Here is a 17171-nt window from a genome sequence, read left to right as displayed (position 1 = left end):
AGGCCCCAGGCTCAGGCTCCTGGTTAGGAAGGATCCTAGAAGGCTGCTTGGAGGAGGCCGTTTTTCGCGTGGAGACCTGCAGGAAAGAAGGCTTCACGCTCCGGAGGCAGCAGCGGGAGCAGACCCTGGGAGTCCTGGAGCTTTGTACTGGTGGCGGATGGCCGCCAGTGTGCCCGGATGCTGGGCTGGGCACTCTTGATTCCCCTGTTGCCCCCCTTCTCCAGTCTCCAGAGTTGGGACCTGAGGATGCCACACGTTAATTGGCGAAGCGTGGTCCTGAGCCAGCTCTAGACTCCACCCGATCCTCAGCCCTCTAGTCTCCCTCCCCTTTGCGGCTGTGGGAAGCTGGATCTGTCCTGGAGGCAGAGACCTGCTTTGAACTTTGGGTGGGGCCCAGAATGGGGGGCGGCTTTCCCATTAGGGAGCCATCGAGGATTTCCAGAACTGCAGAGGGCTGGCCTCCCGGCCCGCAAAGGCCGCGGAGCTGCCGGGGAGCAGACGGAGGAGGCTGTAGCCGCAGCTCCGCCCCTGCGGATCGCGGGCGCCGATGGGGCGGGGTCCGGTGGGTGGAGCCAGCGTGACCTTGGTCACTCTGCCGAGACAGCCCTGGGGGTGGGACTCGCCGTCTCTATGGAGACCGAGAAACAGGGGATAATACAGCGGAGCCGCCCGGGCTGCAGTCCCGCCCCGGAGCCGGCAGGGAGCGGAGCTGCAGAGCCGCCCGGTCTCCCGCGTCAGTGGGTCCGTTCTTGTGTCCTTCTGTCCGTCGAACGCGCACTGCAGGAGCAGCCACGAGGTAGAAGTCGGTAGGAGACCCGGGCGCCGACCACCCTAACCAGTAACCTGCATGATGAGGAAGGGGTGGGGGTGGGAGCGGCCTGGAAGGGGTCCCAACCCTGGAGGATACTGAGCTGAGGACGCCAGCTGAGCTGCCCTGCCCCGGCCCCGGCGTTCCGCCCCCTCCCCCTCACCTCTGTGTTGGGCTGATTGATGACTCCAGCTGTCCCAGCGGGAGCAAGCTGGTGGCCCCAGTTCACGGGCGTGGCTGCTCCATCCATGGCCTGCAGACCCCTGGGACTACATACAACCTGTGACCCGGATCTATCTGATCAGCCTGAAATTACCGAGACTCCATCTTCCCACGGAGAGGAGTGAGCACTGGCTGGATGCAGGATCCTGCCAGTCCCCTAGCCCAGGACAAACATTCTATGGGAGGAAGCTCCTCTAGACTCTACCCTTCATGAGCCAAACGCTGGGTCTCTGGTGGGAGGTGGGAGTGTAGGGAGAGGGAAGGTTCCTGCAGGACTGGGATTGTGGACAGAGTCGCTGCGATGTAGCAGCTGTGGTTGCTTCCAGTCCTAGAAACTGCAACTTAGGGATGGATCAATGGTAGCCGAAGAGGGGGCCCCGGCCGTGCTCACTGGAGACTCTAGTATAAAAGGCAGAGTTATAGGATGGTTGCTGAAGACATGACGGTGGTCAGGAGACTAGTGGAGGAGGTGGGTGTGCTTGTGCAAGTGGTCCCAACATAGTACCTGAGAGTCTAGAAATGCAAGTGTGTGGGTATGGACTGGGGGCTTCAGTGTGGGGCTGAGATTGTGGGTGTGCGGATAAGGGGGGGCAGTATATGTGTGTGATCAGGGTTGAGGGGGTTATAAGGCTTTGGGGTCTCGGAAGGGCTGGGGTGTGTGGATGGAGGCGGCTCTGTGCAGGGCTGAGGGTGTGGTCAGGGAGGCATCAGTACAGGGCTGTGTTAGGTTGCACAGTGCAGCACTGCGGGTGTGGTCAGAGGACTGCAGAGGGACTGGGAGGGTGTGGGGAGACCATCCAGCGCAGGGCTGAGGGTATTCTTGGGGAAGTCTTCGATACAGTGCTATTCATATATGTCAAGGGTGAATGCTGAGAGAATGGTCCAAGCCCTCAGTCTCAGGGCTGTGGGTGTGGTCCGGGAGGTCTGAGTACCGGGTGAAGGGTGTAGTCAGGGGATAAGGCTGAGGGTGTGGAGGGCCAGGCTGAGTACAAGCTGTGGGAGTATGGGTTGGTAGGCAGTGCTCAGGGTGTGGTCAAGGGGCCTCAATGGAGGGCTGAAGGTGGGGAAGTATGCTTCAGTGCAGGTGTGAGGATCACAGGGCCAAGGCCACAGTCCCACTGGCCAACATGCCTCTAGGGGCTCATAACCCCTACCCATGATAGCCCCCCAATCTCCTGCTCCTCCTAAACTCCAAAAATTGGGAGGTTACTGCCCCAATGGGTGGCAAGGGGCCAGGAAGCCATGGCTGTGCCCCAGGCACTGGGAGTGCTGGTGTGCCCCACCCGTGGGCCCCTGTTCCCAGCCCGGCCCAGCCCAGCCCAGCAGCACTGGGAGCTTCTCCCTGAGCCACTCTGACACCATCCTGCCCTTAGCAACATTCTCCAAGTAGCACCACCTCCCTTAGCAACAGTCTCCAGGCTTCACAAACTGTGGCCAGGCCAGCTCTAGGCTCCTTCCCCCTCATGTTTTTGTTTAACAGCAAATAGTAACAAGGTCCCGGCTGGGCCAGCTGCACCCTGCCTAGGGCATGCACCCCTGCCTGTGCTCTAGCTCCCTTCTCAGCCTGGGCTGGGTCTTGCTGGATCCTTATGACCCTGACAAAGATACCGTCGGACTAAATACCTGCCCAACTAGCAAGCTAGCTTGGCCCTGACCCAGCTTGGCATGGAATGCCCAGGGAGGGAGGCCTGATCTGCCATCCTCACTTCCACCCAAGCAGGCCTTGTGCCAAGGCCAGACAAAGCCATGGTCCCAGCAGCTGCCCTCACAGTCTTTCTCGACAGTGCCACTCTGTTCCTAGCCTGGTATGGCATCATGATTTCATCTGAACTCCACTCCAAGCCGGGGCTGGCATTAACAATAGGACCTTTCCTCTTGAGGCCCCGCCTCAGGGCTCAGGGGCCCCTCTCTGCTGGCAGCTCTTGCTCCAGCTCTTGAGGGTATGTAGCTTAAATGCCCCCCAACTCAGACCTTGCAGGTTTGGAGGTAGAGGCAGCAATGCTCTGTGCCCTGGGGAGGGGAGGAACAGCCTGGCTGGGAAGTGACCAAGGTGGGTCCCTGTAGGGTGGCATGGCAGCGAGCACAGACGTGGCTGGGCTGGAGGAGAGCTTCCGCAAGTTCGCCATCCATGGTGACCCCAAGGCCAGTGGGCAAGAGATGAACGGCAAGAACTGGGCCAAGCTGTGCAAGGACTGCAAGGTGACTGATGGAAAGACTGTCACAGGGACTGATGTGGACATCGTCTTCTCCAAAGTCAAGTGAGCCCCCGGGAATGCCTGCTTCGGGTGTTCCCAGAAGGTGGGGAGTTGGGGGGCTGGAAGCAGGGAGGACATGGAGAAGGGGGAACTCATGGTGTCCACATATCTGCCAGGGGGAAGTCTGCTCGGGTCATCAACTATGAGGAGTTCAAGAAGGCCCTAGAAGAGCTGGCCATCAAGCGATTCAAGGGGAAGAGCAAGGAGGAGGCTTTCGATGCCATCTGCCAGCTGGTCGCCGGCAAGGAGCCAGCCAACGTGGGCGTCACTGTAAGTGCCCTGTGGTCTCAGGGAGACACTGGGGGGGGTGGGGAACCTCAGCTGGGGGTGGGAAGGGCTGGGCTCCCTAACCAGGTGCTCCTGGGGAACTCTGTCCAAACAGAAAGCAAAAACAGGGGGTGCTGTGGACCGGCTGACTGACACCAGCAAGTACACGGGCTCCCACAAGGAGCGCTTCGACGAGAGCGGCAAGGGCAAGGGCATCGCCGGGCGGCAGGACATCCTGGATGACAGTGGCTACGTGAGTGCCTACAAGCATGCTGGCACCTACGACACTAAGGTGAAGAAGTGAGGCCAGCGGCTCAGGCCTAGGCCTAAGGGGCACGTGGAGCAAGAGAGCCCAGTCCCCTCCCTGCTGGACCTGCCATCCAGAGCTTCCTGCCCAGCCCCACTGGGCCAGCCCACCAGGCCTCTGACCCAGGCTGCTCTGTGTCCCCTTCCCCTTCCCTCCATGACTTCTGTCCCTCTGGGGAGAGTCTGTGCCTATAGCCTCACCACCCCAACCTAGCCCTGGGCATGGCTAACCCCTGACTGCTTGCCTCATATTTAAGCTGCTGCTCTGGCCAAGTGCCTAATTCTTACCCAGACCTCAATAAAGACACCTTTTGTATCGATATGGCCTGGTCAGTTATATGACAGTGGGGATAATGACATTCACACCCCACTGACCCTCAGTGTCATCACTCCCCTGCCTCCCGTACTGCTGATTCTTCCACTGGTGGCCCTGCCCCCAAAAGACAAACACATCTCTTCCATCAGCACAGGCCAGGCTGCCCGAGCTGCTCCTGAGGGAAACCCAGAGCCTTCCTTCCTGCAGTTAGGGCCTCAGTCTCGGCCTCTCTGCTTTCACAGCAGGAGGAGGGATGAGACAGCAGATCTGACCTGGGCCAAGTGTTGGCAGGGGGCTCAGTGCCAGGCTCAGCCTCAGGCTGCTGACAGGCCCCCACTCCCGGGGGCTACCAAGGCGAGCCATTCTGGGCTCCAGCTTCAGAATATCAGAAAGTGCAGGAAGGACCTTAGGGGGTAGGTAGTCTAATTCCCTAATTTTGCAGCTGAGGAAACTGAGGCCCAGAGAACAAAGGGTGGGGGGTGGGGGGTGGGGGTGGCAAGGGCAGAACCATGCCCCAGCATGATCACCAAAAACGGGACTGGATGGCCAGTGACAGAGCTTGGCACCCAACACCAGCCAGGGGAGCAGAGCATCCAGCAGTCCAGGGGCCTCTTCATTGCTGACTCCCTGTTCAACATCCCAGGTTGGGCGGAGGGTGGGGGCCTCTCTGGTCCTCTCTAGCTCCTGGGAGTTTCTGGATTAACCTTTTCACCTTTTCTTCTCTCTGAGTTATAACAAGGCCAAGGCTTTGGGGTCAACTCTCTTCCTGCTGACAAACAGGCTGAATGGGGCTGAGTGCCTTCCGAGGAGAGAGTAGCTCCCAAGGGAGCTAGGAAAAGGCTCAAAGGTCTGGCTAACAGGACAAAGTAGTGCAACTGCTCATTCCCTCATCCCAGGCTCTCTCGCTGGCTATCCAGCCCCATCCTTGAACGCAAGTTCTCTTGGGAGTGCGGGATGTAGAGAAATAGTGTGGCTCAGGACAGGGAAGCTGGGGGTGGGAGGTGGCGATTAGAGGATGGAGGATGAACCCCTGGCCACAGTAGAGCCCGGCCTGACAGCTGTCAGCGGTGGGCTCCTCCTCCCCATTAGGCCAACCACAGTGGCCTTGCATTGCTCAGGGAAGAGTTTCAGAGATTTCTACCTCTCACACCGCCAGGTAAAAATTATTCCTCTAACCTTGGGGAATTTGAATTGTAAACTTACTTACATGAGCATAATGGGAGTGAAACCCAAAGCCTTCTAGCTTTCACTTGCTAAAATATCCTCTTAGTGTAAAGAACTGAACTGGATTGCAAATTGGTCCAGGCTATTAAGTGATTAAGTGAGAGTACCATCAACCTGTAGGGAAGCAGCAGCTCAGCCCTCCTGTGACTGGCGGTGTGGCTTCGAGGGACCCAGAGAGAGAACTGGCTGAACCCTGAAACTCCACCTTGTAGGAGTAAAGCCCCCTCCTCTGGAAAAGTGGCCATGCAGCCTGAGGGAAATCAAGGCTCATCTAGAACCAGGAAGACCCTTAAAGACCAACGGGCCTACCAGTAGAACCCAAACTGCACTTCAACCTTTAGTTATCACTGCTCCACCCTCCATAGCCCCCTCATGGTGGAGAGCTTTGGGTACCCTTGGTAGCAAAGCCACGTGGGCAAGGAAGAGTGGTGAGGGTCATTAAAACCTACATGTAGCTGGTAGGAAGGCCAAATCTGTCAGAGTGGCTCTGCCCCACCTTTGGGGTACAGCACTTGCCGGAGGGCCCGGCCCTGTTTCCTTCTTTCTCCCAGTAACGCAAGGTCTTGAGTGAGGAATTCCCTTCCACCTATTTTCCAGATGCTTCAGGAGATTTATCTCCGCTCTCCATGTTGAGTTCACAGAGTTCCAACAATTCTTTGGCCCTTCCCTTCACACCTTTAACCCCTATCCTCACCCTGTGGACCAAGTGCCCTACAAGGCAAGTGAGGAACACAGTCAACTTCCCTAAGTGCGGCCATCAACCCTGGAGAGGTGCCTGGCTGGGGCATGGCTAGCCACTAGCAGTGACATTAGAAAATAAGGTGACTGCCTGGATCAGGCATTGGACTGCAGTCCTTCACCCTGTACACTCTCTGGCTATATTAGCTATCTGGGCAATCCTGAAGCAGAAACACACCTAGAGCCACTTTCATTATCTCTTCCCATTGAATTTTAAAATGCCCCACCCATCAGAATTGAAAGAAAAATGGTGCCTTTGTCTGAAATACAGAATACTCATGAGTACAGTGGATGCTGAGCCCAAAGCTAACACCAAGAAACTGCACCTCTGGTCTAGACTTCACCAGCCTTTTCTCCCTTCTCTCTAGCTCCTTGATGTCTTCCCCTGCTCCCCCCATACACACATACAACCATCACCCGATTCTTCTTACAAAGAAAGCTTCTCAAACACAAATCTGCCACTCCTCTGCCTTCCCAGTGTGAAATCCCCAAGGAGCCGTGCTACCTTGTTCCTTCCCACTTCATGGAATTTACACATGCTGTTTCTCTCTGCAGCTCTCCCCATTGCTTCTGCTTTTGACCCTGTGCTTTGCCTGGTAACCTTCCACTCATTCCTCTGGTCTCAGTTAAAAGAACATTTCTTTAGGAGACATTTTCCTGACACCACACCTCCCAGGCATGGACTGCTCCCCCATTTATATACTCATGGCACCGTGACCCACATCTTCCTTGCTCTATGATCCCTCTGGGGCTCCGGACTCTTCCACTCTTGGCCTGAGAAGGCTCTGCATGTTCCCATTCCACTCTTCTGCAGCTTCCACTCAAACAAGATTTCAGTGATGCCTTCAATTCCCCAGGGTATGGATCTCTCTCTCTCTCTCTCTCTCTCTCTCTCTCTCTCTCTTTCTTCCTTCCCTCTCTCCCTCCCTCCCTCCCTCTCCCTCTCTCTGTCTCTGTCTATCGCTTTTCAGGGCATCTTTAGGCTTTTGTTTAGACCTGTTTGGCACTAATGCCAAGCTTTGAGCTCTATCACACCAGTTTGTGCTTTCCTCCCTGACTGAATCTCCAGGGCAGACACCAGATCTTTTTATCTTTCCACTATGGTGGAAGAAAACTAAAAATATGTTTGATGAACCAATCCATATGAATTCTCTGAAATTTCTTCTAACACAGAACACACCTGGTCATGGGTGTTCTTGTTAAATGTCCTACCACACAGTTTCAAGTGACACTTGGGGGAAATGTCTAGTGTTTTTTCCTATTAAACATTTTCAGCCAAATGTTCCTATGTGATACGATGCTAGGACTAAGTGCCAACTATTTCTGTGGGCAGAAGAATGACTTGATGGGAGGAGATAAGACAAATAAAGAGAAGGACCAATACGATGTAATCAGAATAATATTTTTTTCTTAATCTTGTGGGTAAATACCACCACACTGGTGGGAATGACACGGAGAGTCCCCTGTGGCTGAGAGGGAAGCTGCAGAGAAGGTATTCAGTGCTAGCTAGCTCCATAAACTAGGCTCTGGGACAGAGTTTGAGACACTCTGTATTAGATACTGACCCGTGTCATGTGCCCCTGGGGAGGAGGAAGACAGCGCGCTTTTCCCAAAGGGTGATGATCTCCCTAAGTGATGACTCTTCTCAGGAGGCAGGAGTGCTTTCCCAGAATAACCTTTTTGCTCTTTATTCAGCTGCTGCAGCAGATACTCATTAGTTACCACCAGGGATCTGAGGCACGGGGGAAAAGGCAGATATGAAATCATAAAAGCAAAGTAGATGCCATTCAGACCTGTAATGTTAGCTAAAGACAAATACAAAATATAAAAAGTAACATCTTTAAATAGAACTGTCCAGTTTATGAGTGGATTCTTTTAAAGGCAGGTCAACAGTTTCTTTCTTCATTATGATTCTGTTTATGTTCCAGACTGACTGTAGCAGGAACATAGTTCACATTTTATACAGTGATTGCTCTATCCGTTCCAAAGCACTTTCATGATGAGGTAAGTAGAAGCACTGGGAGATTGGCACCTGACCAGGCCTCCAATTTCTATCTCCAAATTTTAACTCCTACTTCTAATCTACACTGCCTCTGCAATTACCTAGTGGTGCTAGTCATCGCTATACTTCTGGACTCTGAATTACCTTGTAATGATAAAAGCCGTCAGAAACTGGCCAAGAAAATAAGAAAGTAAAAAATGATACATGCACAACGCTATTCATTGCAGCACTGTTTGTAACTACAAAATACAGCCAACCTAAGTGCCCATCAATAGAGAAATAATTAAACAAAAACACAATGGAGTCCCATCCTGTATAATAAAGAGCTAATATACTTATTAGACCAAACAGCAGAACGACTATCCAAACAAAGTCGGGGCTGCAAGGGGGGCTGCGAGGACCCAGCTCCTTGTACGAATTTCGTGCATTGGGCCTCTAGTACAACTCTAAAAGGGAATGAGAGCTACCTCTATACACCACTGTGAACTGATTGCTTAGATAAACTGCTAAAGTATCATTATATCTCTTTTTATGTACTAGAGTGCCCCTCTACACACCACACCTACAGTGGAAGGCTAGTGGGAGGGAAGGAGAGGATAGAGGCGACAGGTAAGGAAGCTAGATTTACCTGAATTTACCTCATTTTGTAGATTTGTCTTTGGGATCATGTAAATGTTTTACATAATTATAAAACAAAATTAAATAAAAAATAATAGTAAAAATTTCCTATGAATCAAAAGCAAATTGAAACAAATTGAATCTGTATATTGAATTGATGGCTTAACAACATAGGGAAAAATTATTTTCAAGTTACTTTAAAATATAGCAATTTGACTGTACATCACTAAAGAGATGCACCATAATGTTCTCAAAGTGTTGTCCCAGACCACCTGAAACAGTATCACCTGGAAATTGGTGAGAAATGCAAATTCTCAGTTCCCAGTCCAGACCTGCTGAATCAGAACCTCTGGGGTGGGGCCCAGCAATCTTCATTTCAACAAGTTTTTCAGGAGATTCTGATGAACACCTGAGTGTGGGAACCATGACTTCATGCTACTTGCTCAACTTTTATATGTTTGAGATAATTGTAATGAAAAGTTTAAAAAATTAAAAAGCTACCTGGAATGGCCCTGAGTATAATCCTCTGAATATGAAGTTATTCCAAGGAAAATCAGGAATTGAAGTTTGAGACGGAAGATGTGGGCATGGGGTTTTTATATTTAAATTTCATTGAAAGTCCTGGTAAACATGTTTGTCAAATTACAACGTCCAGGGCTTCTCTAAATGTACCAACAGTTTTAAGGCCTCTTCTGATTTTCTAGCCTGCATCCTGAGGGTACTATTCTTTGAAGAGGCGGATGCTACTGAGCTCCTCCAAAGAAAACACAGACATTGGATTCTTTCTCTATTATTCTGGGTGGTCAATGTATTTTCTGTGACCAATAGCAGGCAAGTGTTTTCCAGAAGAGCTAGGTGACTGATTTTGGGGGTAGAGAGCAACCAAAAATAAAAAATGCTGATTCAAACAAGATCCTGTTGGATCTAAAGAGAAACTACTTAGTACTGAGGTGGTACAATCCACCAGTTCCAGCTAAGACATTTAGTACCTCATGTTTTCTGAAAAGAGAGTGCTTTGAACACTGAGCTAACTGACCTAGATACAAGTGGTTTACATGTAACATGGAGTTAATTTAAAAAGTACATAGATATTAACTTGCCAGTAAAACAAAGGAGATAAAGGAAAGTAAGCACCTGCTTCCAGAAGCCAGCTAGAGAGACCCACTCCTACCTCTGACTTTCATGGAGAAGGGCCACTGTCTCCTCCAGCTTTTTCAGCTGCGAAAGCTCCTGGTTCAGGCAAGCCACCTGTACGTTCAGCTGTTGGTTTCTGCGCAGAAGATCATCTAAAAAGAACACAGTAGCCATGGTGAGAGGATAACAAGCAGCTGGTCTTTGAGCAGAGCTTAAGTTCATCGTGAAGAATGGGGGCCCCCCTCATTGCACCCACCTCCACACTCCACACACCATTTCTTCCCTTAGACACAGCAGATTTGGGGGCAAAAATATGGGATTTAGCATCAAACAGATCTGAATGAAAATTCAACCATGTATTACCACATGTTAGTTCATTTTTCTGAGGTTCACTAGACCTAATAACCCTGCCCAATAGCGCTATTAAAAGGCATCAATGAAACATCTATCCTCATTTAGCATAAGTAGTCAATAATTATTGGATCTCTGAATTTTCCATTTTAGTTTATGAATACATGTGCTTCATTCTCTCTGGAGTATGTGAAAACATCTAGAATTGTGTCAGCCACATAGTAATATTTCAGTGAGTGCTTGCAGAAACTGAATTTGTAACCAAGACACTCATATGTAGTTCCCCAAATATATTACCACTGCTGCAATAATGAGGTAGGTAAAAGCACTTGAATTTCACTTGGCCAGTGTGCCTCAGTGGTTGAGCATCTCGACCCATGAACCAGGAGGTCATGGTTAAATTCCCGGTCGGGGCACAGGCCTGGGCTGTGGGCTCCGTCCCCAGTGTGGGGCGTGCAGGAGACAGCTGATCGATGATTCTTTCTCATCATTGATGTTTCTCTCTCTCTCCTTCTCCCTTCCTCTCTGAAATCAATAACCAATATATGTATTTTTTTTTAAAGGCATGTGGTCCTGAGGAAGTCTAGAACTGTATTTCTTTTTTTGTATTTTTATATTTTATTGATTTTTACAGAGAGGAAGGGAGAGGGACAGAGAGCCAGAAACATCAACGAGAGAGATACATTGACCAGCTGCCTCCCACACATCCCCCACCGGGGATGTGCCTGCAACCAAAGTACATGCCCTTGACCGGAATCGAACTTAGGACCCCTCAGTCTGAAGACTGATGCTCTATCCACTGAGCCAAACCGGTTTCAGCATAGAACTGTACTTCTTAAACATTAGAAAATTTAGTGTGTTTACAGATCATCTGGGAAATCTTGTTAAAAAACAGACTCTGATGCAGTAGGACTGAGGTGAGGCCTGATAGTCTACATGTCTAACAAGCTTGCTGATCTGTGAATCACACTCTGAGTAGTAAAATTTGAGAAGGTGGAAAACAGAGCTACAATAGCCGTATCTATCACCAGTAAGCCAACACCAGTACTGGGCCTCAAGGCTGATTGAAAGTAGGTATCTAGTGAACAATCACCTGTTTTCAGAGTAGGTAAGTGGAGATGCTTTGATTATTTAAGCTTGTAAAATCAGACAGTGATGAGACTGAACTCTGGAGATTCAGTGCTGACTTCTAAATCAAGTTCCTTGTATAAACTGAAATGTTTGCTTAGAGGTGCTGAGCTGAAGGGTTAAAGCCAAGGGTAAACTTTATCTAAAATACTGGCCTAAACTATATAGGCCAGTATTTTATATAATAAAAAAGTAGTACAAATCAAATAATAATAAAGTAGTACAAATCAAAACCAAAATTTCATTGACAGATTATTTTTCACTTATAACTATGGCAAAAATCTAAAAAAACTATCCAGTGTGGACAAGGATAGAGTGAAAAGGGCATTCAAATACACTCATTGCTGATGTCAGTGTAAATTGAAAAAATCTTTTTGGGGAGTGATTTGGCAATGTGTAATGAAAGCTTCAAAAATGTCCACTTCTTAAAAGGAGACATATGTAATACTTTCAACAATAAAGATTAAAAAGAATGTCCCCATCTTTTGACCCACTGATTCTACTGACAGGAATGTCCCTAGGACAACAGTCTGAAATGTACACAAGATTTATGTATGTAGATATTAATAGCTGCATTATTTATTGTAGTATAAACATTAGGACTCTCAGTTCTGGCAGAAGGAAAGAAAGACAATCTCAGAGAAGCATTTTCACTCTAATGTCTTTTCTTTCATTTCAGGTCTTTTGAATGTTTGGAAAAAAAATTTTAATATGTTTTTATTGATTTTTTTTTTTTGAGAGAGGAGAGGGAGAGATAGAAATATTGATGAGAAAGAAACATCATTAATTGGCTGCCTCCTGCACACTCCCTACTGGGGATCAAATCTGAAGCACAGGCATGTGCCCTGCCCAGGAAATGAACAGGTGACTGCTTGGTTCCTGAGTTGATGCATAACCACTGAGCAACACCAGCCAGGCTGGGTATTCTTTAAAATCATTTATATTCTAAACAATGCAGCTTTATATATTTATAATTAGAGGCCTGATGCATGAAATTCATGCAAGAGTAGGCCTTCCTTCTAGCCACTGAGCCAAACCGGTTAGGGCAAAATGGGTACATTTTGTTGTATTGAATTATTTTTTAAAAATCAAGGCACACATTTTAATTTTGAGTTAAAAATGTATGTAATAGGAGTATGGTTGAAAGAAAATATACTAAAACACTAATGGTTGTTATTGATGGGTAATGGAGTTTTATTTTTCTTATATTTTTCAAACTTTCTATAAAGAACACAATCTTCGGCTATCATCAGGAAAAAAAGTATCATCTGAAAATAGTGACAACATTTGTACCTGCTTTAAAATGACCAAGAGCATCATCGGATAAGTCACCTGCAATACGATGATGGTGTCCATTTAGATCGCCATGTGAGCGTTAGATAATAAAGCTTATTAACTGCGTCATCTATAAACAAACAATTGTGTTGTTTGTTTAAACCACACACTGCTTTCCTGAACTTACCATAAGTGTTGGGCTGGTGCCCATTCCCAATTGAGGTGGTAACACCTTCCTCCAACTGCTGGATTTTTTCTGATAAAATGAGGTTTTCCTCCAGCACTCTGACCAATTTTTGCTTCAAACTTTCCTTCGGGTCAACAAACAAAATACAAATACATTAAGAATCTGAAATTATAAGACTGAAAGAATTAGAGACTGAAAGAATCTTTCCCCCGTTTAGTGATAATTGAATGGAGGCCAGTCTCTCACTAGAATTTTAATTCATTGATAAACATAGCTCAAGTGCAGCAAACAAATTTATCACACGGAGTTGCAATTTTTCTTGTGACTTATCCACTACTGTTGCAGAACAAGTGGTCATTTTGACGAGTGGCCAGCATTCTGAGTCATTTATCTAAAGTTTGTAGAAACTGAACTTGATGTTTGAGAATCCTCTAATGTTAAGAAAAAAGGGAGGGAGTCAATGGGGAAAGAAGGGGACATATGTAATACTTTCAACAAAAAGGTAAATGTTTAAAATTGAGGGGTGGGGGAGACTTAAGAATATGAGTCCCTTCTTCCTCTTCCAGAGCCAGCTGCCTGATGCTCGAGGCCTGGCCTCTGGCTCAGGGCTCTCTGCTCCATCACAAGGGGAGGAACGACAATCCCAGAGACATGTGCCTTCCCTCACAGAATCAAACCATGACCTTCAAGGCTATGATCCTAAACAATTTCACTCTGGGGTATTTTTCTTCTTCTTTTCCCATTTTGAGTCTTTCTTTAGAATTTTTGGATGAGGACTAGGATTAAGGAGTCATCCCTGTAGAACCTCTGTCTTGCCCCTGTCCTGGCAAGTTCTGTGTTCCTGATTTGCCCAGAATGACTTTTCTGTATTTTGGTTCAGGAATATCTAGGTGTTCATGGTGATGATGATCTTTACAGTACAGAGCTGTTCTACTCCTGCTGCACTGTCCTTTTCTAGTAAAGGAAAAGTAGGAAAGAGAGATGAAAGAGGCATACCATGTCATTAGGGACCACCTGCCCAGCCTCCTTCAGTTCCATCTCCCTCCTGTGGAAGGCTTTGGACGCATCTTCAGGATGTGAGCGACACCACTGCTGAGAAGGAGCAGGGACTACCAAAGTCAGAAGCAGATCTCGGGCAGGACCTGCCAAAAATTCAGGTTGGGCACATGGGCCAATCTTAAAGCTAAAGCATAGAATTCCTAGTCAATAACTACTAGCTCTGCAGCATAAATAAGGTAATCTAATATCTTCTTTTTACAAGAATTTCATAAGTGGCTGTAAAAAGTGTTTCTTGATTAGAGAAATTATATCCCACATCCTCTGTGGAGAAACAACAGCAGACCCTCTGAATGCGGGCTCTGTGCTATTCTCTAGTCACTGAGGAGGGCTCCTGGGGATAATTTCCTACAAAGTGAGAGCAAAGGGTCATTGTGGGAATAAAAGTAATTGTGCTAAGATTTCTCCTGCATATCCATTTAGAAAATTAAAAAATAAAAAGATAAGTCTAAATAACTCTAAAGTTTCTAATTTTTACTTAAACTTTTTTCACCACCAAGAACTCCTTGAGCCCTAACCGGTTTGGCTAGGTGGATAGAGCGTCAGCCTGCGGACTGAAAGGTACCAGGTTCGATTCTGGTCAAGGGCATGTACCTTGATTGCAGGCACATCCCCAGTAGGAGGTGTGCAGGAGGCAGCTGATTGATGTTTCTCTCTCATCGATGTTTCTAACTTTCTATCCCTCTCTCCTTTCCTTTCTGTAAAAAAATCAATAAAAAATATATTTTAAAAAAGAACTCCTTTAATTTTTCTGCCATTAAACAACTAATAAACACATGGGGCCAAGGTTTGCAAAAACAATTTTTTCCCAAATTCCTAAAAAGAAAGATGCCCTAAAGCAAAGCAGGTCATTTAGTCACTGGAAGTTTTCAAATTATAACATCTGAACAGGCATCTCAGAACTCTGATGATCAAACTTAATTTCTACACTATTTATTATCGGCACTTTCCTGAGGATCATAAAATCCTTTGTAACCATTAACATGACCACTCTGTCATGTTAACATATCTCATCACTCTACATATTACCCAAAGACTACTAAAGAAAAAAAAAAGTTACAGGAGGAACAAAATAATTGGTACATGATGGAAGAGTGCAGATGAAACAAACAGGAAGAAGATTATGAGGAAAACGCAGACTTTTCCATTACTGTGTTATTGAGAAATTTGGTAACTGATCACGAGAACAGTTTTCCTTGTAGAACAGAAGCAAAGGCAGAGCCCTTCTCCCAGAACTGAGAAAGCACTCACCCAGAAACTTCTTGTTGAGGAGGAGGGAGCCGGAGCCGGTCCAGTGCTTATCCACAAGCTCCAGGAGCTGTCTGAGGACAGTGGCCACATGGGAGGTTCTGGCAGAGATCTGGGAACTGTGGTTTCCTGGCAAACCATGCAAACTGCCCAGGTCACTAGAGAGAGGCTCAAGAAAAAAAAACAAAAGACCCAACCATTCGTCATTCTTACACAATTAGGGAAATAAGAATTCAGACGCTTAAAGTGTTAACATTAAAAAAAAAGAAAAAAAAGAATAGAATATTATTTTTGTCCAAGGCAAATATGATAATATAGTCAAGGACAATTTCAAAGCTAATAGTATCTTCTTACATGATTTTCTGTAGAGATTTTGAGAAGAAAACAAAAAATGTTTTTGACACCTACATCAGTGGCTCAATATATTATGTAATATGAAAAGATTAAATTGCAGAACACTTTCAGAAAGTTATTATATATCATAAAATAAAATGGGGAATAATTTAGTAAAAAGCATAACTCATAATAAGCTTATGTTATGAGTTATGTTACAATAAGCTTATAACATTTTAAATGTTAAATGTTATTGTTGGACCCAGTACTAAAGACATTTTATTCAGTAAGAATTGTATATATAGATGTATAGGTAGATCTGTCCAGTAAAATTCACAATTGTTTTTTATTAATTCTGACATGAGTAAATACATATATAGACATATCTGAATGATTTAAGAAATTGTGGGTTTTACTGGACAAATCTGTTTACCAATCTTCACTGTAGGGTCTCATGAACTTCAAGAAAGCTGACATAACCGAAGGACTTGTATACATGCATATAAGTACAACCAATGGACATAAAACTCTGGGGAGGGAGGGGATGTGTGGGAGGGAGGGAGGGGGGCAAAAAAAAATCAATAAAATATGTAAAAATAAATAAAAAAACTACAACAAAAAAAAAAAAAGAAGAAGAAAAAAGAAAGCTGATATATATTAAAAACAGCCAAATTAGACCTAGCCGGTTTGGTTCAGTGGGTAGAGTGGCAGCCTGCAGACTGAAGGGTTCCAGGTTCAATTCTGGTCAAGGGCACTGCATGCACCTCGGTTGCATGCTCCTCCCTGTCCTGGGTCCTAGTCGGGGCTCATGCAGGAGCAACCAATCGATGTGTTTCTCTCACATCGATATTTCTGTCTTTCTCTCTCTCTTCCACTCTCCCTAAAAATTAATCGAAAAATATCCTCGGCGAGGAATAACAAAAACAAAACAAAAACCAGCCAAATTATTTCTCAATCTTTGGCTCTTTTGATATAAAAAGTTATAGATGATTAATTAGCTGATGCTGTTACGCCCACCAATTGTGAAGCAGAATACCAAAGTCAATGCGTGTTGGAACGCAGGCTTCTTGAAGAAACAGCTTGAATTGCTTTTAAAATTAAAGTCTGAATACGTGAACCTGCATTTTCTAAAAAAGTTTCCCCATTTAAAATACTTATTTTAGAATATTTGAAAACGACAGAAAGTTTAAACTGAGAAAACTAATATCTATCTATGTATCTATTTATATTTTTAAATTTAATCCTCACCCAAGGATATGTTTACTGGTTTTAGAGAGGAAAAGAGAGAGAGAGAAGCATCTATGATGAGAGTGATATTTATAACATGAGTTACACATGTGGCCTAATTCGTCAAAAATGAACATTTTTATTGCCCTTGGTTTTATGTATTGATAATTGTGCATATATCATGGGACAACTTGGAATATATATCCCTTTACAGATTTTCTTTCATTTATCACAATGTGGTGAGAGTTGGGGATAATTTTTATAAACTTTTGAAGTAATTTTATTAATTTTTATGAGTCTTTTCATTTTCAGCAAATTATGGCTCATGGCTTTTAAAAATAAGTTTTTATAATTTATGATTCTAAAGTCAGTTGGTCAGAAATAAGTTTTCTAATCACAAATTTATGTTCAGTTTAATTTTGCACATCATGGAATTAGATTTAATAACTTTTTAAATGCTCTTTTCAGCTATTTTC

The 17171-nt window shown here is 46.0% G+C and overlaps 2 protein-coding genes across 4 annotated transcripts in view; one reads left to right on the top strand and one right to left on the bottom strand.

Annotated features, from left to right (window-relative positions):
• The first annotated feature begins 619 nt into the window (after window positions 1-619).
• On the top strand, window positions 620-4178 carry TPPP3 (tubulin polymerization promoting protein family member 3). Of its 2 annotated transcripts, none has more exons than XM_084861170.1 (4): window positions 620-796; window positions 3095-3288; window positions 3402-3555; window positions 3668-4178. In XM_084861170.1, the coding sequence occupies exons 2-4, from the start codon at window positions 3101-3103 to the stop codon at window positions 3854-3856; spliced, it is 531 nt and encodes a 176-aa protein (XP_084717296.1). In that variant the 5' UTR covers window positions 620-796; window positions 3095-3100; the 3' UTR covers window positions 3857-4178. The 2 variants fall into 2 exon arrangements, with proteins under 2 accessions (XP_084717296.1, XP_084717297.1); XM_084861171.1 differs by having other exon boundaries at window positions 640-806.
• Window positions 4179-7517: 3339 nt separating this feature from the next.
• LRRC36 (leucine rich repeat containing 36) overlaps window positions 7518-17171 on the bottom strand; it is a gene marked incomplete at its 5' end in the record, with an annotated part of 38200 nt that continues 28546 nt past the window's right edge. For both annotated transcript variants that reach the window (XM_084861032.1, XM_084861033.1), the window contains 5 exons: window positions 7518-7868; window positions 9928-10042; window positions 12832-12955; window positions 13828-13973; window positions 15139-15304. In XM_084861032.1, the coding sequence (XP_084717158.1) occupies window positions 7643-7868; window positions 9928-10042; window positions 12832-12955; window positions 13828-13973; window positions 15139-15304 (777 nt within the window). In that variant the 3' untranslated portion in view covers window positions 7518-7642. The remainder of the gene's footprint in view (window positions 7869-9927; window positions 10043-12831; window positions 12956-13827; window positions 13974-15138; window positions 15305-17171) is intronic.

This window comes from Pipistrellus hanaki, assembly GCF_964339955.1.
Source record: "Pipistrellus hanaki genome assembly, chromosome: 15".
In the NCBI taxonomy this organism is placed as follows: Eukaryota; Metazoa; Chordata; class Mammalia; order Chiroptera; family Vespertilionidae; genus Pipistrellus; species Pipistrellus hanaki.
Note: the sequence above shows the minus strand (reverse complement) of the source record. Positions and strands in the feature narration are given on the sequence as shown.